General features: G+C 43.7%; 1 protein-coding gene and 1 long non-coding RNA gene across 6 annotated transcripts in view; one reads left to right on the top strand and one right to left on the bottom strand.

Moving 5' to 3' along the window:
* THSD7A (thrombospondin type 1 domain containing 7A) overlaps positions 1 to 16,341 on the top strand; it is a 268,112-nt gene extending 251,771 nt beyond the window's left edge. For 3 of the 5 annotated variants that reach the window (XM_081164264.1, XM_081164263.1, XM_081164265.1), the window contains 8 exons: positions 976 to 1,121; positions 2,157 to 2,331; positions 4,383 to 4,556; positions 5,829 to 5,924; positions 9,607 to 9,689; positions 10,051 to 10,261; positions 11,318 to 11,405; positions 13,008 to 16,341. In XM_081164264.1, the coding sequence (XP_081020390.1) occupies positions 976 to 1,121; positions 2,157 to 2,331; positions 4,383 to 4,556; positions 5,829 to 5,924; positions 9,607 to 9,689; positions 10,051 to 10,261; positions 11,318 to 11,405; positions 13,008 to 13,092 (1,058 nt within the window). In that variant the 3' untranslated portion in view covers positions 13,093 to 16,341. Of the gene's footprint in view, positions 1 to 975; positions 1,122 to 2,156; positions 2,332 to 4,382; positions 4,557 to 5,828; positions 5,925 to 7,879; positions 7,973 to 9,606; positions 9,690 to 10,050; positions 10,262 to 11,317; positions 11,406 to 13,007 lie in introns of all 5 variants that reach the window. The other 2 variants (XM_081164266.1, XM_081164267.1) reach the window with 2 other exon arrangements.
* A 343-nt stretch (positions 16,342 to 16,684) lies between these two features.
* The window catches only part of LOC308570267, a 38,047-nt gene continuing 28,941 nt past the window's right edge, over positions 16,685 to 25,790 (bottom strand). The window contains exons 5-7 of the long non-coding RNA XR_014001058.1: positions 23,362 to 23,465; positions 22,109 to 22,172; positions 16,685 to 16,874 (exon numbers count right to left, since the gene is read on the bottom strand). This is a non-coding gene — a long non-coding RNA (uncharacterized lncRNA). The remainder of the gene's footprint in view (positions 16,875 to 22,108; positions 22,173 to 23,361; positions 23,466 to 25,790) is intronic.

The raw sequence follows: 25,790 nt of genomic DNA on the forward strand, positions 1-25,790 counted from the left end.
ACGTGAATCCACTGGTTCGAGTCCTACCTTCTCTACCTTCTATGCTGTTACTATTTTTTTATTTTTTTTTTACATAAGTAAAAAGTGACCTTTCCCCATCTGGCATGGTGGTGTGCCTCGAGATTTTTTCCATGAAACAAGTGTGCCTTTGCCCAAAAAAGGTTGGGAAACACTGCCCTAGCAGTCCTGCAAGCTCCTAGAAAAGGCACCTCCAAGGGTTGGAAGACCCTTCTGAATGAAGTGGGCCATGACAACCCCATACATAGAAAATGATTCCATGCATTTTTCTGTGCCTTCCTCCTTTCTGCTTAGCCCCTTGTGTCACCGGCTACCCCAATTTATATGGAACATTTTATGGGTGGCTTCTAGGGTTGTTGGGGTGAGGATAGGAAGGCAAAGCCAACTTTGGCCTACGCTGTGGACAGATCTCTGGACCCAACTTCTTCATCATTTTCTTCTTTTTCTTCTGATTATTATTGTTATTCATGACCATCACTATACATAGCGTAGCACAGAGCTGCATAGTAAGCAAAATACTGACAGGCCCCTCCCCACCCCTCAAAATCTTAGACCACAACTCAAATTGTCCCTTTGGATACCCCAGAATGGCCTAACAACATGAAGAACCTATAATGGCCTCTGGCTAAGAATTGGCATTTCTCTCATTCACCCAGGAGATTGATTTGGCACAAGATCTCCTTTCACTCATTCCTTAATCTCTGTTGATGTCAAGAGGTCTTCCATGTGTTGTTGACCTCCATTTCCCATCAGCCTCAGGCCAATGGTCAGTCATGGTGGGAGCTGAAACTATACACACATTCACAACCTGTTCCTTATTGCTTTCAGACCAAGGTCTGGATTAAGTAAATTAATCCTGATCCTGAATAATGAAAGCCAGAGGCTGAGACTCCTTGATGCATAAGACTAATGCCATTGTTACATTCTCGCTTCTCTTCCTCTCTCTGTGTTTTGAAGGAAGGATGATACGCAGGAGAACTATTATTCAACCTTTCCAAGGTGATGGGAGACCTTGTCCTTCGCTAATGGAGCAGTTCAAACCATGTCCCGTAAAGCCCTGTTATCGGTGGCAGTATAGTCAGTGGGCTGAATGCAAAGTTGAGGTAAAACAAAAGTTTGAAGCCTTTCCCTGTATCTCATCCTCAGATACACACACACACACACACACACACACACAAATGGCTTATTATATTGTTTATTAAGTACCTCTAAACTTCATTCTAATGAGGTATCAAAAGGTGAGGTGAGCACTAGCTCAGACTTTTTAAGTGAAATGGAAACCATCCTGTCTCACTCTTGTGACTCAGTTTCCAGTGTTTAGCAAGGAACGTCTCATGAGGACTATAACATTTCAGAATCCATGTTTGAATAAGCAAAGTTACTATCTGCCCATCATTACACAGCTGTTGTGTCAGAAGGAAAGATTCTACCTGAGTCTTACCTCTGACATGCTGGTTTTCTTTGTGTAAGGAAAGTTTAATGCAGGAGCACAAACTTATTTTTATTCTATTCATTTCTTGAAATGTATATACTACTAGAGTGTAAGAAAAACACACAAAGCAGTTTACAAAAAGCTACAGTCACAAGCACATTCTGGCATGGTGCAACCTCTTTCTGAATATTTGTGGTAGCATGGTTCAAGGCAACAGATCTAAAAGATCTGGGGTTTTGCTTAATCAGAAAGCCTACATGATTCCAGATGGAAATTCCACACTCAAAAGTAAACTTAACATACCCACTGAATGTTGATTGAGTAAAATGACTTTCTGTTATTTTACATTCAGTAAGTACATTAGGATAAGACTTTTGTTTGCCTGTTCACTATGAAAGTATGCCTGTTGTCATCCATAAAATTAGAAAATATGCACAGCTTGATTTCTCTCAGATCTCTTTTGTGCTAGGCTTAAGGAGATGCCAGAATGCTAAGAGATCAGAAACTAAACAAGATAGGACAGAAGCACTAGCCTTGGCTACCACAAATCATGTGAACTTTGGCAAGCTAAATGGGATTGATAAACATGGGCTGCCTGCCAGCTGAGAAGTCCCATTGAACATTTGTGGAATTCTCTAGTGAGGAAGTAGAAGCATTGGCTTTCTCCCCCTGCAACTTAATCCTTTTTATGGTTCTCTTCTTCCAGAATGCTCAGTGTGGAGAAGGGACAAGAGTCAGAAACATTTCCTGTGTGGTCTATGATGGATCCAGCGATGATGCTGGGAAAATAGTGGATGAAGAATTTTGTGGGGAAATTGAGCCGGTTGTTGATGGCAATAAGAAAATGGTGCTTGAGGAAACCTGTACCCTACCTTGCCCAGGTGACCAGCTGTGTTTGCATGAATAATGAGTCTCTGTTGAACCTTAGAAGGTTATGTTCTTTCCCACATTGCACTGCTGTATGCTACAGCAAGTCAGAGGAGTCTTCTGCCCACTCAGTTTCATAAGAATGTGATCTATCGTTGTAACACTAATATTTTCTTACCAGCAAATTATGTAGCCCCTTGTGTGGTTGCACTGGAAACCCAGACAAAAGGGAGTAGGCAGGATTGGATCCTTATAAGAGAGGGAACCCAAAGGTATGCAGGAAAAACCTGCATTTAAGAAGCCCCAAACTCAGCAGGGCCCAAAGGTTGCACATGGATGCAGTACTCATGCTCCAAGTGTCAGCAAACAGTGTTAGAGAGCAGCAGGCTGATGTGAGCTCTCAGACCTGCTGTGGGTTAGGCTCAAGGGTGAACTCCCTTCCCCTAGTTCCTCCTGCTTTCAACTTGGAGCCAAAGGAGAGAAGGAGCAAGCTTTGCTTTTGGTCCTGATGCTAGCACAGGGCCTTGAACACCTGAGATTGATTTAGCCTGTAATTATTCCAATTTAATGTGATTTCCCACCCACCTTTTAAAAGTAAATGTTCAGAAGCAATTACAGCCTGTACTAATAGCTCTGAGCCAATTGTTCTCTAGTTGTCCTTCAGTTTCCACCAGGTGCTGATTTGGGTGAAGGTAATTCCCCCATTCAAAAGCCCTTAATCTTACACATTGATGGCTGTTCATTACTGTTCACAACTGCTGTTTCGCCCTTTGGCTGCTGCTATTTGTCCCTCTGTTTCATTCCTCCCCAAGCGATTTAGGCCAATCTGGGGTCACACATGACACCACAGTGTTTAAACTGGTTTTGTGTTCATTATTGTCCTTAATGATGACAATAATAATAATAATGATGACGTAAACTGCCTTTGGCACTCTTGTTAGGGCTGGAAAGAGGCATACAATGTTTGTATACATATAAAAATAAACTAAGATTTTGCTACATGCTGACATCACTAAGGACAAATGAATCCCATTAGAATGGAGCTGTTGCTTCCTGCATTGGCCATATGGGCACTATTAGCCAATCTAAGATCACTCTTATGAATCAAATGCTTTCTTGGGGCTTTTATAACAATAGTTGAAAGAATGATTATGGGCAGGGCTGTAGGTTCAGATAAAGTTTTTAACAAAACTTGCTCTCTAATGTCAACTCAGTACTGGATCCTAACAGCAGATTTGAACAAGTGCTACAATGTTTCAAGCTCAAATTTATTGCTCTTTAACAGATAATCTTTAAAAATATAGAGGGCGGGGAGTGGGATGTTGTTGCAGTTCACTCATAATTTTGTAGAGGAAGTGACCTTTGCTAGAATGGCCCCACAATTCACCCAAGAAAAGATTAACTGCCCTCTGGGGATGGGTTAATGATGCACTCTAGTTAATGTTTCCAAAGAACACTACATGCCCTCCTATTATACATACATCGTTTATTCAATAATTCATTTCTTTACGCGAGTCCTTAATGTTAGCAAATAAAATCCCCTTCATTAAGGCATCCTGTTAAACATGAAGTTGATTTTATTTGTTGTCAACATAATGTAAGGCAACATGAATTTTTAATAGTCCTTTTGCTAAAATAATTAAAGCTCCAAACTCATTTGCAAGCCTAGATGCCTTTTTCACTTTATGGCCTCCATACACAGGGCACGATTGGCAAAGCTGACTTTCCAGAAAACCCACGTTCACTTAACATGCTGTGTTTTGTGTGGCTCTGAAGCCGTAAGAAAGCTTTGAGTGTGATATATATTCTTTGCTGCTTTCGGATCGTGAATACCGAAATACCAGATATACCAATGAGCAGATTATCAGTTCAAACAACCAAGTCTTTTTGTGCCATCACTTTGGGGCTTGGGTGAGGTTTATTAAAAACTATGCTGGGGCAGGAGATCCATTATTTGCAACCAAATAATCCTATACAAATCTTTAAGACTAAGGTTGTGGCATAATGTTGCAAATCCCTCTTGTTAATTAACTTCTTCATTAATACTTTTTGCATTATTGGACAGGTGACTGTTACTTAAAGGAGTGGGCAGAATGGAGCCTCTGTCAGTTGACCTGTGTAAATGGCGAAGATCTTGGCTTTGGGGGAATACAAGTTCGATCTCGAGCAGTGATCATTCAGGACCTAGATAATCAACACCTTTGCCCAGAGCAAGTTTTGGAAACAAGACAGTGTAATGGTGAGTGTTAAACTCTATAGGCAAGTGAGTGACAGTTTTAAAGTACAGTGGTACCTCTGGATGCAAATGGGATCCGTTCCGGAGCCCCGTTCACATCCTGAAGTGAACGCAACCTGTGTCCATGCGTGTGCACGGGTCGCGATTCACCGCTTCCGCGCATGCGTGAACAGCGACACCTGGAAGTAATGCGCTCCATTACTTCCGGGTCACCACAGAGCGCAACCCAAAAAGGCTTAACCTGAAGCAACTTCAATCCGAGATACGACTGTACAGTGGTACCTTGGGTTAAGTACTTAATTCGTTCTGGAGGTCCATTCTTAACCTGAATCTGTTCTTAACCTGAAGCACCACGTTAGCTAATGGGGCCTCCTGCTGCCGCTGCGCCGCTGGAGCACGATTTCTGTTCTCATCCTGAAGCAAAGTTCTTAACCTGAAGCACTATTTCTGGGTTAGCGGAGTCTGTAACCTGAAGTGTATGTAACCTGAGGTACCACTGTATATGTGCTCTGTTAACTCACCATTGAGCAGGAAAAAAATAGAACAGGGAACCAATGTGCTTCTACAGAAACAAGAACAGAGGATAGAGATTTTGACTCTGCTGCCCTGAGATGGAGAGGTAGGGAGCAACGTTCAGCTGTAGAGCATGCACTGCATGCAGAAGGTCTCCAGCTCAGGCTAACAATCATAGGGAGCAGATTTGGGAGATTCCTTAGGTTTAGAGCAGGGGTGGTGAACCTTTTTATCAGGATCAGCCTCACCAGCCAAATTTGACAGGCTGTCCACCAGTCAAAACCCTCCCCATGGCTTTGCAAGTCTTTCTTTAAACCCAGCGTTGGAAGTTTGAACAAGAAACATGGGGGGACTTGCAAAGCACTCTTTGAAGTGGCCTCCACTCCATCCTTTCGCCAAGTGCTGTGAGATGCCTTTGCTTGCAAAATGTGCCTGTTTTTCTCCTATCCCCTTCACTTGACCGAGAAGGGAGAAAAAGGTGGGATTTGCTAGCAAAGGCTATGGGGGGAAACAGACTTCTCCAGTGTTCTACCTATGCTTGCCTGACAGGTTATGTCAAATCATGTCACATGATTCCAGGTTGGTGGAATTCTCTAGAAATGGCCTCCTGGGCCAATTGTAGGTGCTAAACTAGGCCAAGGATTCCTCACTGCTGGTGAGGATAATGCTGAGCTAGATGAACCAACTCTGTAAAAAGCAGTTCCCTATGTTTCTCTCAAGCCAAATGGAGGATTTCTGACTGTGCTACTGTTTCCAATTCAGATGGTCAGTGTTATGAATACAAATGGATGGCCAGCCCATGGAAGGGATCTTCTCGAACAGTATGGTGCCAAAGGTCAGATGGATTGAATGTTACAGGTAAGCGTTCTTCCCCTTTCACAATCTTGAACACACTGAACCTTTTCTAGAAAAAGTAGAAATATCTCTTTGCTATGATCTAGATTGGGGTGCTCTGTTGGGACCCCCAGCAGGGCTTGCTTGACATCAGGCAAAAACCTTCCTTTTAACCTGGAATTTTGGCCCTTAATTTGAAGGGTCTAAAGTACTTGAGGCCTCTTTTAATGGGACGGGTTCTGCAACACCTGACTTTTATTTGTATTTATGTGGGGGCTTGGGGGGGCGTTGATTTGTTGTAATTGGTTTTTAGTGTTTATATTGTGTTGTCAGTTGCTTTGGGTTGCTTCTGTGAGTAATAATAATGTCAGTGGTAGACACCATGTGATTAGTGTTTATGATTGCTTATGAAATTAGCGAATTCTTACACAACATTAATCCAGGGATTATTGACATGATAGGCTGCAAGAGGTTACTTAAGAGTCATTAAAGGATTGTTACGATCAGACTACAGGTATTAAAGTTCCACTGATATATGTGCTTCAGAGCTCATTGAAGTTTCTTACAAAATGTTAATGAGCACTTATGAAAGCTTGTGATTATTAGCTTTGCATTGGGTTCCTGAGAATAGCTAGTTACGGTGTAAGCCAAACCATAGCAAACTAGCTCCTTTAGCTTTGGATGTAATATGGATTGGGAGCGGTAGAGCACATCCATGGAACAGATTTCTACCACTTCTATATATTTGTTAGGTCAAAATTCTTAGGCCAAGTCTAAAGCACTTCTATGTTTTGTTGATTTCAAAGAGATTAGCACACCTAAAACTGCTTCCCATTCAAGTCGGTGGGATCACATTTTGGCTGGGTTGCGTCTTCAAAGGTTTAGAATGGGCTTCTCAGCTGCTATCCTCAAAGCAGTTTCCAGCAATAAAAATGATGGATTGTACCCACTGTCAAGTTTGCCTTGGAGAAAAGCACTTCTACCCATGTAACATAGCAACTCTTAGGAGCAACTTTTCAGGGAAGTAAGTGAGCAGTGGAAACTGGCAAAAACCAGATATCCCACCTTGTGAGAGTGGAAGTGCTTTCTGCTAAGAGAAAGTTGCCATTGGATATAACCCTATAATTACTATGTAAAACTTTTTTTATATAAAAGCATATAATCATAGCAATCGGCACAAACTAAGAAATAGCATTTGAAATAGCAACTCACCAGCTGCATCTCAGAGATCTACCTGAACATAAAATGTTTTTGCAGCTCCCACCCCACCCAACAAAAGAGGCTGCCAAAAGAGCACACTTGTGACAGGAGAAGTCTCATTTTTCAAGGGGCCACCACTAGAAAGACTACTTGCCTCAACACCAATGATTCTAACATCTGCATAAGGCTCTGGTTTTTAGAAAATGAGGAGAAATATATCTAGGATAAGGGGTGTGCCTGTATATATCTAGACTCAGGGCCCATCCACACTTTTGTTTATCCTGTGATTTCTAGTCATGGGTTAAATAGGTTTATTTTTTGCCCCTCTGCTTTCCCCTGGAAAACGTGCTGATCACTGCTGAATTGGAACGATCTGCAGAAAACCCAAGCGATGTTTTCCCCAATTCAGCTGTAAACAGTAGGATTTTCTATTGAAAGCAGTGGGGGTGGGGATTACAGCACTATTCACATAAACTTTATTTCCTCATTCCAAGGCTAGGATTACCTCATGGATAGCCATTCTACACTGCTTTTTTTTTAAACAGACATTATGTGCAGTCTTCTGAAAGTAAGAGGGCTAGGCCTAAAAACATTGCACTGATGCTGTAATGCTTCTCTGTAGCAGTGCCAGAATGTCTATGTGCTATCTTGAAGCTCACTCGGTTCAGCTGCATTGACATTTGTATTTGCTTATAGAGCAGTGTTTCTCACATGTTCTACTTCTATCACAGCATAATGGTTTCGAGTGGCCTTCTTATATCCAAGTATTATTTTTACAGATACGTTAATTCAAAATGAAACGGGTGATGAAGCTGCTCTTTCCTCCTGCAGCCCCCCAGATGGCTGACATTTTGCATTAAGGGCATTTACAGGCATGTGCATCTTATTGCCAGGACATTCGGAATTTATTCCATTTCACTTGCCAGCTAGCAAGACTGATTTGGTTCTCTGCTAATCCCTTGGTTAACATACAGCTACCTAACTGCATCTAATTGCATCTGTTATTGTCAGGACTTCATCATTGTTTCTCACCAGTACATGGGCATGGCTGTTTCAGGATGCAGCAGCAAACTTATATTGAGTGGGCAGCTACATTGTACTGCTGAAGTTGTTTGAGGAAGAAATGGGCAAACTGGGTACTACTGAACGATAAGGATCCTGGCTCAAAACAATGATGAAAGCCTGTGTGTGCTTCTTTGGTTTAAAACAATAACTGTGCCACATACATAACCTTCTAGCTACTGAGAATTAAGAGCAGAACACCAAGAAAGATCAACTCTTGAGAACCAAAATATTTGTTTTCAGTTACTTGTTTTACTCTAGTCTTGAGCATGTTGTCTTGCCATGCATGCAACAGCCTTTAAGGAAGGGGATGGGGAACATGTGAGCCCCCAAATGCTGCTGGACTGCAATTCCAGCTATCTCTCATCCTTGGCCCTGCTGACTGGGACTGACCTGAGTTGGAGTCCAACAGCAACACCCCCCTACTTTAAGATTGCATAGCACTATAAAGTATAAAGGTCTCACCCTAAGACATGCATAGGCAAACTCTGCCCTCCAGCTACAACTCCCATGATCCCTAGCTAAAAGACTAGCGGTCAGGGATGATGGGAATTGTAGTCTCAAAACATCTGGAGGGCTGAGTTTGCCTATGCCTGCCTTAAGAGATAATAATTCTCTTTTCCACTAAACAAGAACATTTCAGAAAAGCATGGAAAGTAAAAAACAAAACAAAACATGATGATGGGGTCTGAGCTTTTTTTAGGAGATTGTCCATAAAAGTTGAGCTTTTTTGGAAGATCACAGGTAAAAATCCCCCCCAAAAAAGAGGACATTGTGATGGGGGGCAGGCTTTCGTCAGGGAGGAGGCTTCTGCCGGGGGGGGCAGTGCAGAGCCTCAGTTAATTATTTTTAATGCTTTTCAATATGTTTTGAGGAGTTAGGGGGGAAAGCTGCCCCCTGCACCCCTTTGCTACACCCATGGGTCTATGCTAGTAGTATAACAAAGCCAAACATACAGTGGAGACGGTGTTTCTCCCAAACGTTGCATGGTAACCTACCCCCTTCTTGCTTGGGGGGGGGGCTGCGAATTTGCTCGGTGTTTGGAGGATCAAGACAAAGGACGTTCATCATGTAGTGAATATGTTTTCTCCCATGTATCATGTTTGACAATAGTACTGTTAGCAGCATTAAAGCCATCCTGCCAAGAACACAATTACCTCTCAAAGTTCAACATCCGTTATCCCCTGCACATTTTCACATACACAGCCAATTACCTGTGTGAGCCGTAAAGAAGAAAATGGCATCTGGCACACCGACATGTTAATGAGACATAGAGCGATGCCAGTAAATCCATCCGTTGCTGTGTCCTTCCTCGGAGAAACTGCGAAGGAGTGGGAGAGCATCCTATTCCATTATGGGATGTCACTTTTCCTAGCTGCAGCAATTAGCTTCCTCGGTTCAGAGGCACAGTTGTGTCAAAATGTGATTTGTTTTTGTTCTGCAGGAGGCTGCTTAGTGATGCGCCAGCCAGATGTTGACAGGTCATGTAAGCCACCGTGCAGCCAGCCCTATTCTTACTGTAGTGAGGTATGTGCTACTGTATCATAACAGGCCACCCATCCAGCATGTGGCTCCAGTCACATGCTGGTGCATGATATTGAATTGTGGGGACTGCAGCGTTCTTAAGATGCTTAGCTGCAAGTAAAATCTCAAAAGGGAACCCCAATACTTCTTGGAGATAAAAAATAATGTTTGAGCTAGTTGGTCAATATTTGGAAGCTGGGTGGACATAGCTAAACCTCTCCCCACTGCCTCTGGGAAATCTTCCCCCCACCACAGCTTTTCCGTGGTAGAGAGTGGCCCTTTTTTAATTGCTCCATGACACATCATGTAGTGCTCAGCGATGTGTGGATTTGCAACTGTATGTAAAACGCTTGTTCCTCTGCAGACCAGAACATGTGCGTGTGAAGAAGGGTACACAGAAGTAATGTCTTCTGATGGCACACTTGAGCAGTGCACTCTCATCCCGGTGGTAGTCATCCCCACAGTGGACGACAGAAAGGGAGATGTAAAAACCAGTCGAGCTGTAAACCCCACACAGCCATCCAATCCCCAATCAGGACGAGGAAGGACTTGGTTCCTGCAGCCTTTTGGACCAGGTGAAGTCTCACATGCATAGTTAGTGCTGCTAAGTGCTTTTGTAGAACGCGGTGGGTTTTTCTGGCCTCTGCACAATTTTAATGCAGGAAGAGCCAACAGCTTATCCCCTCTGTTAACAGCATGAATAAGAAGTGGTATAAAAAGTTAAAGGCAAAGGACCCCTGACAGTTAAGTCCAGTTGCGAACGACTCTGGGGTTGCGGCACTCATCTCGCTTTAGTGGCCGAGGGAGCCGACGTTTGTCCACAGACAGTTTTTCTGGGTCATGTGGCCAGCATGACTAAGCTGCTTCTGGTGAAACCAGAGCAGCGCACGGAAACATCGTTTATCTTTCCACTGTGGTACCTATTTATCTACTTGCACTTCGATGTGCTTTCGAACTGCTAGGTTGGCAGGAGCTGGGACCGAGCAATGGGAGCTCACCCTGTCGCAGGGATTCGAACCACCAACCTTCCAGTCGGCAAACCCTAGGCTCAGTGGTTTAGACCACAGCACCACCTTTGGTTATTATCTTTTAGTTCTTTGTATACTCATACACTTGTACTGATTGTTCTTTAACTAAAAGTGTTAGATTTCAGAATGAAACTTAAATTGAATAAGCAGGCACAGGCTTGAAGTAGAAGTTGGCCCTCTGACTGCCAGCCCCTAAAACACATTCACTGACTGGGAAGGTGTTGTGTAGCTTGATCAATAGTGTTAATGGGAATCTAGTTCGGTGGGGGGAGAAAGTTCTGTAATATCACCTCTCTGGGCTCTAGGCACATACTGTATTTGTTCTGAATCTTATCAGTCCTTGATTACCACTGGAGTTCACAGAATGAACAGGGCAGGTTTTGCTCTTCACTCTCTGGCCCTTTTTGTATTGACACATTGCACACTGATGTTGCAAGGAAAGGTGCTATGTCAGATAAGCAATTTCATGCAGTATCCAAGATGCAATATGGAACGATATCACTAACCATACCTGTGTGAAAGCCTTTTTATTAAAACAAGCTTTAAAACTTCTTTTGTTGAGTACTAACTTGCAGACTAATGACTAACATTCATTCTTTTTAGATGGGAAGCTGAAGACCTGGGTTTATGGTGTAGCTGCTGGTGCATTTGTTTTGCTCATCTTTATTATTTCTATGGTATATCTAGCCTGGTGAGTTCTTTAGTCATTTATTATTTTTGGGACTATTGTTTCCCAAGCTGATGGCCTTCCAACATTGTGGACAGCAACCACCATTCATGCCTAACTTTTGACCAGGCTGACTGGGGCTCATGGGACCTGGAGCCCTAACAACATTTGGAAGGCATCAGGTTGAGGAAGGCTATTTTAGACTATAAAAGTAGTGAGCATGATCCATCCATGTATATTCCTACAGTTTTGCCCCAAATCAGTTTATTCTATCCACCTTAGTAATGTCTATTAAGTGATCATTGCAAAACTAGTTTTTATTGCCACAATGTGAACCAGCCTTTTTTGCTATTTTTATCTGTTCTACATCTCATTGTCGTTGCTGGATTTTTTTCAGCAAAAAGAAAAGGGGAAAAGGTACTTGATTTTAATAACAATAGCAATGCCTATGCTTTTTGTTTTTAAATTCACTTAAGAAGATATGACAACACCGTCTGTATTTGTACTGAACCTGTTGTATTAATGTAGGTGGGTTAAATAAAGCTATTTAAGTTTATGTTGGGCCCAACATTACAGTGAAGCTACAATCTACAACTTTTTGTTGCTGGGTTTTCCTATCTAATCTTTGCTCAAATCCAGAAAAGACCATTCAAAATTACTGGATACAAATATGAGTTGGATGTTAGCTTTCATCAGAACTTTGACTTGAATCAGACAATTAGTAAATGCAACAGCCAAGTACTGTAAGACGCACCTTTCCCCTCCTAAAAAGTAAGGGGAAATGTGTGTGCGTCTTATAGAGCGAATACAGGTGGGAGGCTCTGCTCAGCGCTCCCTTTAAACAGCCGTGTGGAGCATGTGTGCGGCTCTTGGGGGCTTTTACCCGAGGAGGGAGAAGGGCTGCCCTTCTCCCTCCTCGGGGAAAAGCCCCCAAGAGCCGCACACATGCTCTTTAAAGGAAGCGCGGCTCTTGGGGGAGCCTTAGCTGCGCGCAACCTCTCCCGGGCAGGGGATGAAGGCCAGTGCTGTGCTGCGATGCTGCTGGCTGCCCTGTCTTCTAGCTTAGCCGCGCAAAGCCTCCGCAGGGCAGCGGGGAGCCTTTATCCCACTGCCCTGCAGAGGCTTCGCATGACTATCCCTGGCTTTTGCAGGAGGTGCAAAAGCCAGGGATAGCTGCACTCCCTTTAAAGAGCGTGCGGCTCTTGTGGGAGGTGGGGGAAGTGACAAAGCATGGCTCTCTCACTTCCCCCACCTCCCACAAAAGCCCCCAAGAGCCGCGTGTATGCTGCTCTTGGGGGCTTTTTCTCAATGAAGGAGAAGGGCAGCCCGTCAGTGACTCCCTCCTCGGGGAAAAGCCTGCAAGCGCCGCACACACGCTCCATGGCTCATGAAAGGGAGTGCTGAGCAGAGCCTGAGATGCATTCCCCCTCTAAAAACTAGGTGCGCCTTATGGTCAGGTGTGTTTTATGGAGCGAAAAATATGGTTATCTATTTTTCACTGTTAACAGTTAAATCTTAACTCACATGGGAAATGCTTTTAATTTTGGCCCAGATAAGTAATGTTGTTTTGACCACTTTGTGATCTGAATTTTTAAAGTTGGTTTTTCCTCCCCTCCCATGTTGCAGCAAAAAGCCAAAGAAGCCTCAAAGAAGACAGAACAACCGTCTCAAACCTTTAACGCTGGCTTACGATGGAGATGCAGATATGTAAAATAATGACTTTCCATTGACTTTAGTCTCTTGAAACTGTAGTGTTCAAAGACAACACATATGTGTGTACGTTACTGAGATGTTACACCACAAGACAAAAAAAAAAAGACTTCACAATGGCCATGGATATTCCAAGAAACATGCTTTGTTCTAGACCATCAGTCAGTACAGCAAATTATGGTGGCAAATTTATCTTGTTAGCACAGCAGCGGGAATCTTAATGTGGCCTTCTTTGAAACTTATGAACTGCAAAACCGCTTGTGTCTCCAGCCCATTGTATATGACCTAATATTGACATCTGAGTGTCTTGATGCCAGAACTATCTGCTGCATTAAGCTAATGTAGTCAGTAAGCATGAGGAGATCATACCAAGATGTCTATAATGCTTGATATACAATTTATATACTCCGTTGCACCATATGTATTAACTTGTCAAATGATATACTGGCTAAAGGGGCATTTTAGAGCTTAGCAACATGTTAACTTTAACTGACAATAACAACCCAATGAGCAAGTTCTGGCATTTTGGCAGAGGAGGGTAGGTTTTCTTAACCTCTTTCCTAGGATGCAGGCTTGCAAAAGACTCTGTCCTATACTACCAGTTCCAGGTACTAAAGCGCCATATAGACACACTTATCAAGGAGAGAAGCATTTTCAGGTTCAATGTTTTATAGAGGTTGTCTGGAAATTAATATCCGTGTGTAATAAGTTTTTACTTTCTCTTACTTTCAAACTGTTGCCTGCAACTTTTTTGCTACATGGAAGGCAATTTTTTGCACTATATTAGTGCAGCATGATATGCACTTATTACCTAGTATTGCCATAGAAACTGCCTCTTTTCAGAAAAGGATGAAGGAAAGGATGCGGCAAATCGCATCGCACAGACGTTTATCAGTAAGTTCTTGAGTCCTGTTGAGAGTAGAGCTCAGTTTCTGGACTGTGACTGGATCAAACCAGCTAATGCAAGTACTGTTTATACCATTTCTTGTAACAGCAGCTGTTTTGTAGTCAATACCATGGCAGTAACATTAAGTGTCTACTTTCTGATTCTGTCCAACTTCTACAGATAATAGATTTTCAAGTTGATTTCTAATTACTTTGAAGGTTGTTTACAACTAGATTTTTATATTGCTAACTTTGTAAAAAAAGAAAGAAAGAAAAAAAGTGGTTGCCCACTAATCTTGGGGAAAATACTTATCTAAACAATAATCCAATATTTTCAAGCTGAAAGATGCAAAATATCTGTTTATTTTTCTCCTGCTAATGCACTGCTGAAGAATCAATAAGCACTCTTTCCATTTGAAATAACCTGGTGTAGTCTTGACTGATTCCACCCCACCCCATCCTGACTCAAGAAATATTTTTTAAATTCTTAAACATTATTGTCCAACTGCCTAGTTGAATTGTGGGGGCTCTATTTCACTCTCAGAGCTTCCTTGCCTATTGATTTCAATGGATAGAACTGATCAAGAATTCCTTTGAATGAGACACAGCCAACCTACACCGCTCCGTGAATATTCAAAACTGTACAACTCCTTTATCATATTTCTGGCAATTACAGCTGCTTAATCTCTAGTAACCTTTTCCATTCCAATGGGTTTTTGGTGTATTAACTTACAATATGAAGCCCCTTTAGCCGCTAGAAATCCTCAACCTTTGCAAAATGTAAGGTCAATATTTAAAGACATCATCTATATCTGTCTAGTTGCAGGTTAATGAGCAATACAATTAATAAACTTTATCAGGCATCCATTACACATTAATGATTTTAGTTCTAATTTCTCAGGTTTGTATCAATAAGCTAAACCATTCCTAATGTTCCCCGCTATATTGCCCGTTGATAAAAGTCAATACTCTCAGCTGTTTCATGCAAATATGGCTACCTAGACAGGAAAGATATGCATTTATTTTTAGCATTCGTTCACAATTACGTCAGAGTGTCTGATCTCATGCTGCTTTTCGTTTGTTTGTTTGTTTTTCGAAATGAAGATTTATCATAACTTGTGAATCTGTTATTAGCAGTAAAATAACATGAACACAAGGGTTATTCCAAGCAACCTTGAGAAAAGTTCAAAATAAAGTGGATATAAAACACAGCCAATTTACTGATATTAAACGTTGAGAAACTGACTAGCAAATTGAATGAATGGTTAGTTGAACTTTTACTACATTATCTGTGCAATCCTATGCATATGCTTACTTGGAAGTAAGTCCCACGGTGTTTGGTGGGACATGCTCCCAGGTAGGGATTGCTTCACAAGACATGTGCATCTTCAATTTACATTACAGGGTGTAAAAAAAAAGGGGGAAAAAGATGCACAAAGGATGTTCTTTAATTGTAAAAAGAAAGAATTATTTTAAAAGATTATTGAGAGGAAGGCTGTAGGAAGCCCACAATTGCAGTCTGGATTATGTTAAATCTAGAGATCAGAACGGTAGCACTGAAACAGGAATATAAGAAGTATCTGTATAAAAATAAGTTGCTTTTAAGATGTGTTTCTACAAATCCAGTGCCTAAAGCAGCCACTTCGGTAGATTGTTAGTTTGTGAAAATAATGTTTTCAGTGACCAATTCTCTTTGATCCATTCCAAAAATAGCTGACTAGACATTTTCTTCTTATTGTGGAGGTTTGTAATTTCTGTTTTAAAATGGTGGGTTTTAAAAGATTGTTACGTCTGCTTTGAGAACTAGAACAATTCTTCTTCAATGTTTGCTGGTTCTGAACAAGCCTGATTATATTTGTTACGGTCTCTGGATCTTAAAATCCTCATCCTATCACAGAAATTTTAAGCATCTTTTTTTTCAAATTCAGCACTACATACACAAAACGATTTCAGCAATTCTGTAATCATCACTGTAAAAAAAAAAATCACTGGAAGGAAACAGATCTGTCTTTTTACCTTTTGTAAATTGTGCTCACCCAAAGTTTAAAAAAATTATTTTGCCTAACTTAATTTACTTGAAAAGATTTTTTTTTTTGGTAGAGTATGGAGGCAACTGTCTGGGGAAAATTTGCTTTTTGTTAATTTGTAAATGGTGTAATGCATTTTTATTTTTTAAATTATGTATATTTCTTTCCTTTTTTTATTGCACAAAATGTTTATGTACTACTGCAAATTTGTGTATATTGTCACCAAACATTATTCAGTTAATGCAGATCACATGTGAAAATGTAAAAAGTCCTTACATTTTCATATGGGAGATTTGTACATAACTGCGGTAATGCAGACAATAAATATTAACAGAAAATTGGTGTGTCTTTGTCATAACTGAAATGTTATCTGGTCACGGAGTAACAACAAACATCACCTTTTCAGTACTGAAAGATGTGAGGTACCTGAGTGCTGCACACCACTGGGCCTGTTAAGACCAAGAAAATAAAACAAATCCAGTAAGACCTTTTGGATCATGGAAGCTAGAATAAGGATGCTCAGCTGAATGGGGCCCAGATGAGAATTTCAATGCAATATAGAGATGTCCGCTATGTGCATAGAAGCTTACTTCTGTGGTAACATCACCTTTGTGGGATCAGTGTGAATGTGTGGCATAGAAGCAGGAGGGAGGGATATCTCAAGCTTGTCGTTAGCAGAAAACCTTACAATGTCTTTTAAAAAGAAGAAGAAAAGTCCTTTTCCTCCACCTCCCAGAGAAAAGATGGTGATAGGCTTTAGATAAAATATGGAATCACTTTTATCATACCTTTCTTTTTTCCTGTTCTGGGCCAAAGGCTTCAAGTTCATCAACCTCTTGCTCCAAACCGCCTCCAGAAATTTCTGCATGCTCTGGAATAACAAAATTCGCAAATGATTGGCATAGTTTAGCATGTATGGAGAGAATGTTAATACTCTTGACAGGAAGACACATGGCATGTTGTGTACTCCCCTCCCTTCTTTGGTATCCCTTCCTGCTGGACCACTTTTCTTCCATTCCTAAAGTGATAAGAACAGATGGCCCTTTCCCCCCTCAGCTGGATATTTGCTTCGCTTTTATTGATCGCTCTGACAGCTTTAACCCACTTCGGAGGCGGGCAGCCTCAGCTTTAATTGGCTATAATGTTATTAGAATGGTGTTCATATGACAGCTTTTAAAAAGCATCAAGCCCAAAAGGTCGTTGAGTGCAAATAATGCACTTGAAATACATCCTTAGGGTGACTTCAGCCTCCCCATGCAAGCTACATTCTGCCATTTCTTGTGAATGCAAATATGTGGTGGGATTTCCACACACCAAAAAGGGCACTGTGTGTAGTTGACACTGGCAGCACAACGCTGCAACGAAGCCACACAGTCTAGCTTTCCAGAGGCAAACCCACATTATGTGCCAGACAATGGTTACAGTACAGCTCAAAAGTAAGATGCAGAGAGGCAAAGCCATATGGAAATATCCTTTGACTTCAGTCAGGAGGTCACTTAGCTTGACAAAAACAGTCCCACATTAAGCAGACCTGTGGGACTGCAGGCAACACAAACATTTTGGACATCATGCCTGCTGAATACAAATGTTTGTTCCATCTACCAGAATGAACCTTTGACCACTGTTTAAAGCAGAACATAGTGTGGATCAGATTATTATGCTGAGATATGATCCGAACCTGTGGTTCCGGTAAGGGGCAGCATAATCTGTCATGCAATTCGATACCAAATTAATAAGATCTTTCTCTTCCCCCAGTCAGAGTTGACTTTTAAACACTTCTCCCAAAGTGGTTTCCTACTGTCTCTGGAGGAATGTTTCCGTTCCCATTCTGTCTCTCAAATATCCCTGAACATGCCGACATCAAAGGCATTTTAAAAAGTCACTAATGATTGTGTATTTCAAGGACCATTTCCTTTCATTTCTTTCTTGTGTCTCCTAAAAGAAGACAGAAGCGGAAGATGACATAATAAAGAACACCGTGTGAGCTTCAACTTAACACCACTCTAAGAGGGAGTTCTGAAAGTAAAGAACCAAACTTCTCCCCATCATAAAGGGGAGGGGGCAAGAGGGTCCGCCAGCTTTTGTTGCTTTTGATGCAATCCAATTAGTTAAACAGAGACCTACTGCTGAACAAAGTGAATCACAAGTCACTCCTAAACTTTGACTAGGAAAACTCTAAAGCAGGTATTTATAGCTAGGTTCAATGTGAATCAAAGCAGGGCTTAGATTCAAAAGTGTCCCATTAGGAAGAAAGGGCCTCAACTGTGATGAGGGGGAGGTGAGAGACGTGGACCGATAAAACAACCTAGAAGCCATCAAAGCAAACTAAATGAAAAGATTAATGACGTACAGGTGTAAATGAAAGCACGTCTCCAGCAGGTTTTAATGAAGCTCATGTAGTAAAGAGGATGGGTGGAGTGTTAGTATGAAAATTGCATTGAAAACAACTATTAAACAAAAAACCTAGGAGTGTTTCAGGAGTGCCAAGGAAAGGATTTGGAATAATTTTCAAATATACACAGAATATAATGATGCTGAGAACCAAATTCCCAAGCCCAGGTCAGCCTTGGCACAGCTCCCAAGTTTACTGGAGAAAAGTTGTCCGAGGACACTTTCTTGTATTTGCGTTCTGGGGTTGGAGAGATAACTGGAATAAGACCTAAAGCGTACCAGCTTTCCCATACCATGAAGTCAAAGATAGGAACTGATCCCCAAGCTGAACGATATGGCAGGGTGTTTGTACTTTTCAATTTTCAGCTATTAACACACCTTATTTTCACCTCCCCAATTTACAAAGGGGCATGCACATTCCTCCTTTCGCTGCAAGGCCATGCATGCAGGGCAACCTTCACACCTCTTACCGGCTGCTCTTACTGGCACACATAGTGTCAGGCTTCAGGGACTCGGCTCCCCCCCCCCCACCTTTGGCCATAGATAAGCAGAAGAAAGCGAAAGGAGTCTCGTACCAGTTAGAAATTTTAATGATCACAGCGAGAACAAAGAATCCATTCCTTGGAATGAAGGTGCTCCCAATTAAGGTTCCCACTCACTCCCCCCCCCTTGTCTCCCCTGTCACTTCCGCGTCTTGCAACCTGATCTCGCAACCACTGTGCTTTCTGTGCAGACACCTTATCTGCTCTCCTTGACATTGAACTGAGCAGATGGACACTTTCCAGCGAAAGGGAGTCTGTTAACTCTCTTTCTCCTGGTTCTTCTCCTCCTAGCTGTTCCCCACCCAGTACTTCCCAGCTTCTGCCTTCTGCACTATGTCCCCCTGCAAACCACTGTTCCAAATCAATACTACTTCCCTGCTCCAGGGAAGATTCAGGATCCTGATCAGACGCACGGGGAGGGGGAGGCTCCCACCATTCATTCTCAGTGCAGCCGCCCTCAGCACGGTCCCTGACACACAGATACTTTCTGATCAGAAACGTTACTTTCTCTACAACCAGGTACACAAGCTGCTGTGAACATTCATTAGTGCACCAGAGTCACAAGCGCCACTGGTTTGTTCTTCCAATGAGCATGCACTCAAATCCCAAACACAAAGCAAAATTGTTCCTAGTACCGTATTTTTCGTTCTATAGGACGCACATTTTCCCCTCCAAAAATTAAGGGGAAATGTGTGTGCGTCCTATAGAGCGAATGCAGGCTGCGCCGCTAAGCCCAAAGCCAGAACAGGAAGACGGAGCACTGCGGAGCCCTCCGTCTCGCTGCTCTAGCTTGGGGATTGCTGCGCGCAAACCTCTGCAGGGCAGCAGGGTGCTTTCACCCTGCTGTCCTGCAGAAGCTAGCAAAGCTGTTCCCAAGCCAGAACAGTGAGACCGAGGGCTCCGTCTCGCTGCTCTAGCTTGGGGACGGCTGCGCGCAAACCTCTCCAGGGCAGCGGGGTGCCTTCACCTCACTGTCCTGCAGAAGCTAGCAAGGCTGTTCCCAAGCCAGAACAGCGGGATGGAGGGCTCCGTCTCGCTGCTCTAGCTTGGGGACGGCTGCGCGCAAACCTCTGTAGGGCAGCGAGGTGCCTTCACCCCGCTGTCCTGCAGAAGCTAGCAAGGCTGTTCCCAAGCCAGAACAGCGGGACGGAGGGCTCCGTCTCGCTGCTCTAGCTTGGGGATTGCTGCGCGCAAACCTCTCCAGGGCAGCGGGGTGCCTTCACCTCACTGTCCTGCAGAAGCTAGCAAGGCTGTTCCCAAGCCAGAACAGCGAGACGGAGGGCTCCATCTCGCTGCTCTAGCTTGGGAACAGCTGCACGCAAACCTTTCCAGGGCAGCGGGGTGCCTTCACCTCGCTGTCCTGCAGAAGCTAGCAAAGCTGTTCCCAAGCCAGAACAGTGAGACGGAGGGCTCCCTCTCGCTGCTCTAGCTTGGGGACGGCTGCGAGCAAACCTCTGTAGGGCAGCAGGGCGCTGCGCTCCAAAGGCTTCAGGGATCTTTGAGGCTGGCGGTGGGGGAAAGCAGCGCTTCGCCCCACCGCCAGCCCCACAAGCTCTGGTGAATGTACCTTGAACACACCTTGTTTTAGAGGGGGAGAACAAGAAAAAAAATTTTTCCCTGTTCTCCCCCTCCTATGGTCCGGTGCGTCCTATGGTCTGGTGCGTCCAATGGAGCGAAAAATACGGTACTTTAGTTTCTCAATTGTGCTTTTGCAGCCGGGGGGGGGGGGGGAGAATAGTTTGCAAGTGAGAAACTGGAGCTTATTAAGTATTAGGCTCTGATCCAATTCTCCTAGCAGGCAAACCCAGTTAGATATTTGGGACATTAAGAAAGAGGAAAGGGGAATTATATCCAGCTCTTTCCCTTCCTAAGCAGCTAATTGCTGCTACTGCATATCTAACACAACTCATACCTTCTGATGTTATACAGGTACAAATAAATGTGTGTGTGAGAGAGAGACAATGGATACATAAACAGATACCCTATTCCATGGGTAGGCAACCTAAGGCCCGGGGGCCAGATGCGGACCAAACGCTTTCTCAATCTGGCCTGCAGATGGTCTGGGAATCAGCGTGTTTTTACATGAGTAGAATGTGTGCTTTTATTTAAAATGCATCTCTGGGTTATTTGTGGGGCATAGGAATTCGTTCATTTTCCCCCAAAAAATATAGTCCGGCCCACCACATGGTCTGAGGGACGGTGGACCAGCCCAAGGCTGAAAAAGGTTGCTGACCCCTGCCCTATTCTCATAACAAGGAATGCTATCTAAGACATTCCTCAATTCTATATTCTGTCAGCTGTCCACTACTTTAATTTCCTCTCTCCACCAGTTATCCTGCAAAAATTTCTGAAGCATGAAGTATGGATTTAGTAATGTTTCATACAATGGCTTAGTAATTTAGTAATGTTTTATACAATGGCTAATCTCACAACAAATAATCTGTACTTCCTACAGAATAGCTGCAAGCTGAAGCACACACTGCAGTCTTAATGAAGGGTTGAATTTAGATTATGGGCAGTCCCTGTGACCTGCATGGGGCCACTTTAGTGTCACTGTCTCCATTGCTCACTTCTTCTCGCCCTCTGCTTTAGATTAGTGTTGCAGAGATAAGACATGTGAAGGCCTTGGAAGGTGCCTGATGCCAACTTTGGCCCCTGCCCTTGCATTTATTATCAGAATAAATAATAGAGGCTGAAAGAAAAACAAGTGTGCAAGGAATCCAAAAAGGGCATCTACAGAATCTTCCCAAGAGGCAAAACTAGTGATTTATCAGTTACATGTGCCAAACACACAGAGGTATCCCTTAAAATACAAGTTGGAACTGCTTGCCTTTGTATTGGGGCCTGTGGATATAGGGCATATCTTGACTGTCACTATTTTGTGAAATTGCATACCTGAACTTAAGGTTTGCGCATGTAAAGTGGATTAAGGCAACTCAATCACCCCAGCAGAACAAAACCAATGGGAAAAAAACCACATCACAGGCTTCTTCCAGGTTGGGAAGTGACTAGGTAATTCATTGAAAAGTGTGGGATACACTGGGTTAAAAGGGAGTGGGGCTGGCCCTGATTCTGTTCTCTCAGAATTGTAGGTATTAGCATTTCACGATTAAGGGTCAAGCATGGCTGCTTTCAAACTATGGGCTAAAAACTAGAAGGAGAAAGTACTTACCTGTGGGAGCATCCTGGAAAACCTCAGGCCCCTTTCTTTGCAAAAGGACAAATTGTCGATTATCCTGCAAAGAACGAGAAAGCAAGCAGCATTTGACTGCGAGATCAAAAACGTGTCATGGGAGTTCTCTTCCAATTGTCTGCTACAGACCCTATTTGGTCTCTATAGGACTATTACAGGGGAGCAACTCTGATGGGAACAGCACAAGTAAATTACTGACTGATTGAAGAAGAAGTGGCAGATAACTGAAGTGTTTCCTGCCTCCACTGAAAGTATAGAAGATGTGCTCAGAATGCACTTTAGAAAGCAATTCACAATGTCTATCAGCCTTTCCCAATGTGGTGCCCTCCAGATGTTTTGAACTGCAACTCACATCAGCCTCAACCTGCATAATCTTGCTGGCTGCAGCTAGTGGGAGTTGTGGTCTAAAATGTCTAGAGGACATGAGGAAGGCTGGTGTGTATGCAACTGGGAACAGAGCATATTTGGGGTAACAGCTGGCTCACTTACTTCCAACAGAATTTTATAGGTCTTTGGCATTAATTAAGTTCTGGGTTAGAATCAGGGGACATGGGAGTGTGATTTTGCTCTTCTACTAACCACTTTAAGTGAATACACCGTAACTACAGCACATACCTAGTAGCAAACAAATGGGTGGGGAATCTTCCCCTTCCCCAATGTTGTTGTTGGGATGTTAGGGGAGGGGTAGTACCTCTGGTGGGGGGCACACTGTGCTCCTTCTGGGGTAGTCTGTCCACCTTTGGTCCCCATGCTGCACTCAGTGCTCACCTGTGGCTCCACGAAGCTGTTGGCATGTGACTACAGCCACATCCCAAGAACAACTTAGACTGGCTGGCTAAACCAGGTGAGGGTAGCCAATGGGTCTCAAACCCTCAGTGAGGTAGGGGACTCCCCCTGCATGTGAAGACAGGCTCTAGCGGATTGAGCAGACAAGACCAAAAGTGGGTCTCTCTTGAGACAGATGGATGCCAGCAACAGCTTCCAGCATCCCTGACTATTGGTTTATGCTGTCTGGGACTGATGAGCTGGGGACCAACAACATTGTGTGTAGGGGGGGGGGGGGACAGGTTCCACATTCCTAGTGTAAATCATCTAATTCTTGTCTGAAAAACTTGGTCCAGCTTCTTACAGCATTTTGTAGGGGGCAGGCCAGCACACCCACTCCCACATTTATCCCACTTTGAGGACAGGGTGAAAATTCTAAGACTTATTCCTCTGGAGGGTGGTGTTACCTTTTAACTATGAAGTGGATTTTTCTTTAACCGGGATGGAAGTCTTGGTGTCGCTTCAAGTTTTAAGTCAGCTGTGCAGAGAAGTCAGGCAGCATTCCAGCTTCCTAAGTAAAATGGGGATGAAATAAGAGATGAAAGGGGGGAAAACTTTAAGCACTTCATATTTAAAAGGTCTTTTAAAAAATGTTTGACTTCCTATATTTTAATGTTTAATGCTTTATTGTGTTTTTATATGTGCTGGAAGCTGCCCAGAACGGATGGGGAAACCCAGCCAGAAGGGTGGGGTATAAACAAAAGAATAACAATAATGTCAGAAACCCCACACCCCTGAAAGCTGCTCAGCATTTCCCTCCTCCCACACTTCTCCAGGGAGACTAATGGTCCAATAAAAAGGAGGTATTCAGCCTAGTCCTCAAATGATCATACCGTATTTTTCGCCCCATAGGACGCACTTTTTCCCCTCCAAAAATGAAGGGGAAATGTGTGTGCGTCCTATGGGGCGAATGCAGGCTTTCGCTGAAGCCTGGAAAGCGAGAGGCATCGGTGCGCACCGACCCCTCTCGCTCTCCAGGCTTCAGGAAGCTATCCGCAAGCCTTGCAAGCCCGGCGGGAGTTCCCGCGGGCTCACAAGGCTTGCGGGCAGTAGCCTGCAGCCCCGGCGAGTGTCAACAAGCCTTGCGCGCCCGGCAGGAGGTCCCGCCGAGCGTGCGAGGCTTGGGGCGGCAGCCTGTCGCCCGAAGCACGGGGAGCTCACCGGAGGGCTCCCCGTGCTTCGGGTGAGTGTCCGCAAGCCTTGCGCACCCGGCAGGAGGTCCCACCGAGCGCGCGAGGCTTGGGGCTGCAGCCTGTCGCCCGAAGTACGGGGAGCTCACCGGAGGGCTCCCCGTGCTTCGGGCGAGTGTCTGCAAGCCTCGTGCACCCGGCTTGGGGCGGCAGCCTGCAGCCCGAAGCACGCGGAGCCCTCCGGAGGGTGCCCCGTGCTTCGGGCAGGTGTGCGCAAGGCTTGGGGCAGCAGCCGCGGCGGGGGGGGGGGAACAATTTTTTTTTATTCATTTCCCCCCACAAAAAAACGAGGTGTGTCCTATGGGCCGGTGCGCCCTATAGGACGAAAAATATGGTACTTATGACTATCCTTTGTTGCTATCCCAATATTCTGTTTTTAAAGACCTTATAGAACTTTAGTTTACAGGAAGCAAGAAATACCAGCAACTGGAATTAAGGAATGGGAAGCTGTGTTACACCAGGTTAAACTTATTTAGCCCAGATTTGCCTATGCTAGCTGTCACCATGCAGACAGGAGTCTTTCCAATCTGCTTCTGAAGCTAGTGCCCCAACACTGAGCTCTCATCCTTTCCTATCGTGGTAGCAGTCAGGTAGCATTTGCACCAAAAGGTATGATAAAGGTGGAAAATGCAGAAGAGAGCAAGAGTTTAAAACAACCTGGTATCAATTCTGCCAAATATGTGGCTTGTGGCTTGCAGTGAGGAAAACAAGTTATGGCTACAATCCACAAGATGGCAGGCTTGTCAAACTTCCTTTGGATATTTGAGCCGTCCTTTTGAACATAAGCAAAGCTTCGAGTTCACAAAACAAAAAATTCTGACTAGGTAGCCCGAATGTGTCAACTTATGCATTTTGCACAAACATTCCACAATCTTTTAGGAACAGTCTTTGCTATGTTCTGGGTCCAGATAAGAATGTAAAATCATCTATAAGGAGCAGCTCTGGCTAAAATAATAATTTTCATATACTCCCTTATGTTAGGGAGCACCAGGGTGGCATTCGTGGTTCTCCCCCTCCCAACTTTATCTTCACAACAACCCTATGAGGCAGGCTGGACCTAAGGAACTTCATTGCCTGTAGAGGACTTGAACTCATTTTGCCCTCGCCCATGTCTGAGCTCTAACCACTACACCGCATTGGCCTCCTGCACGGCACACCACATCTGACTCCCAAAATCAAATATATATTTATTCAAAATTCAGCACAGGCTAGCAAGCTGTTAAGTATACAGTGGCTAAAGTTATCAGTGTTTCAAAATGGCATGCTATCTTTGCTCTTCAAGTGTTGCTGACTTAAGCCAGAAAAGGTAAGAGAAACTGGCTCCTTCTGTGAGAAGGAGAGGAAAGTATTTTAGGGGTAAATTAAAAGGGAGACCACTGGGGAGACCATCTCAGCCAGTCTCATGGGTGGGACGGCTCTGGTCAGGGATGATGGGACTTCATACTCCAAAACATCTGAGGGCACCGTGTTGACTAAGGCTGGGCTTAAGCGTCAGACTAAGGTCACAGAGATGCAAATCTCCACTAATGCTCACTGAGTGACTTTACAGTTACTTTCTCTCCCAACCTAAACTAACCTCACAAGGTTAATGTGAGGACAAAACAGAAGGGAGATACCGTACACGTTGCTCTGAGCTCCCTGGGGGA

This window comes from Podarcis bocagei (assembly GCF_964188305.1).
Source record: "Podarcis bocagei genome assembly, chromosome: 12".
NCBI lineage: Eukaryota > Metazoa > Chordata > Lepidosauria > Squamata > Lacertidae > Podarcis > Podarcis bocagei.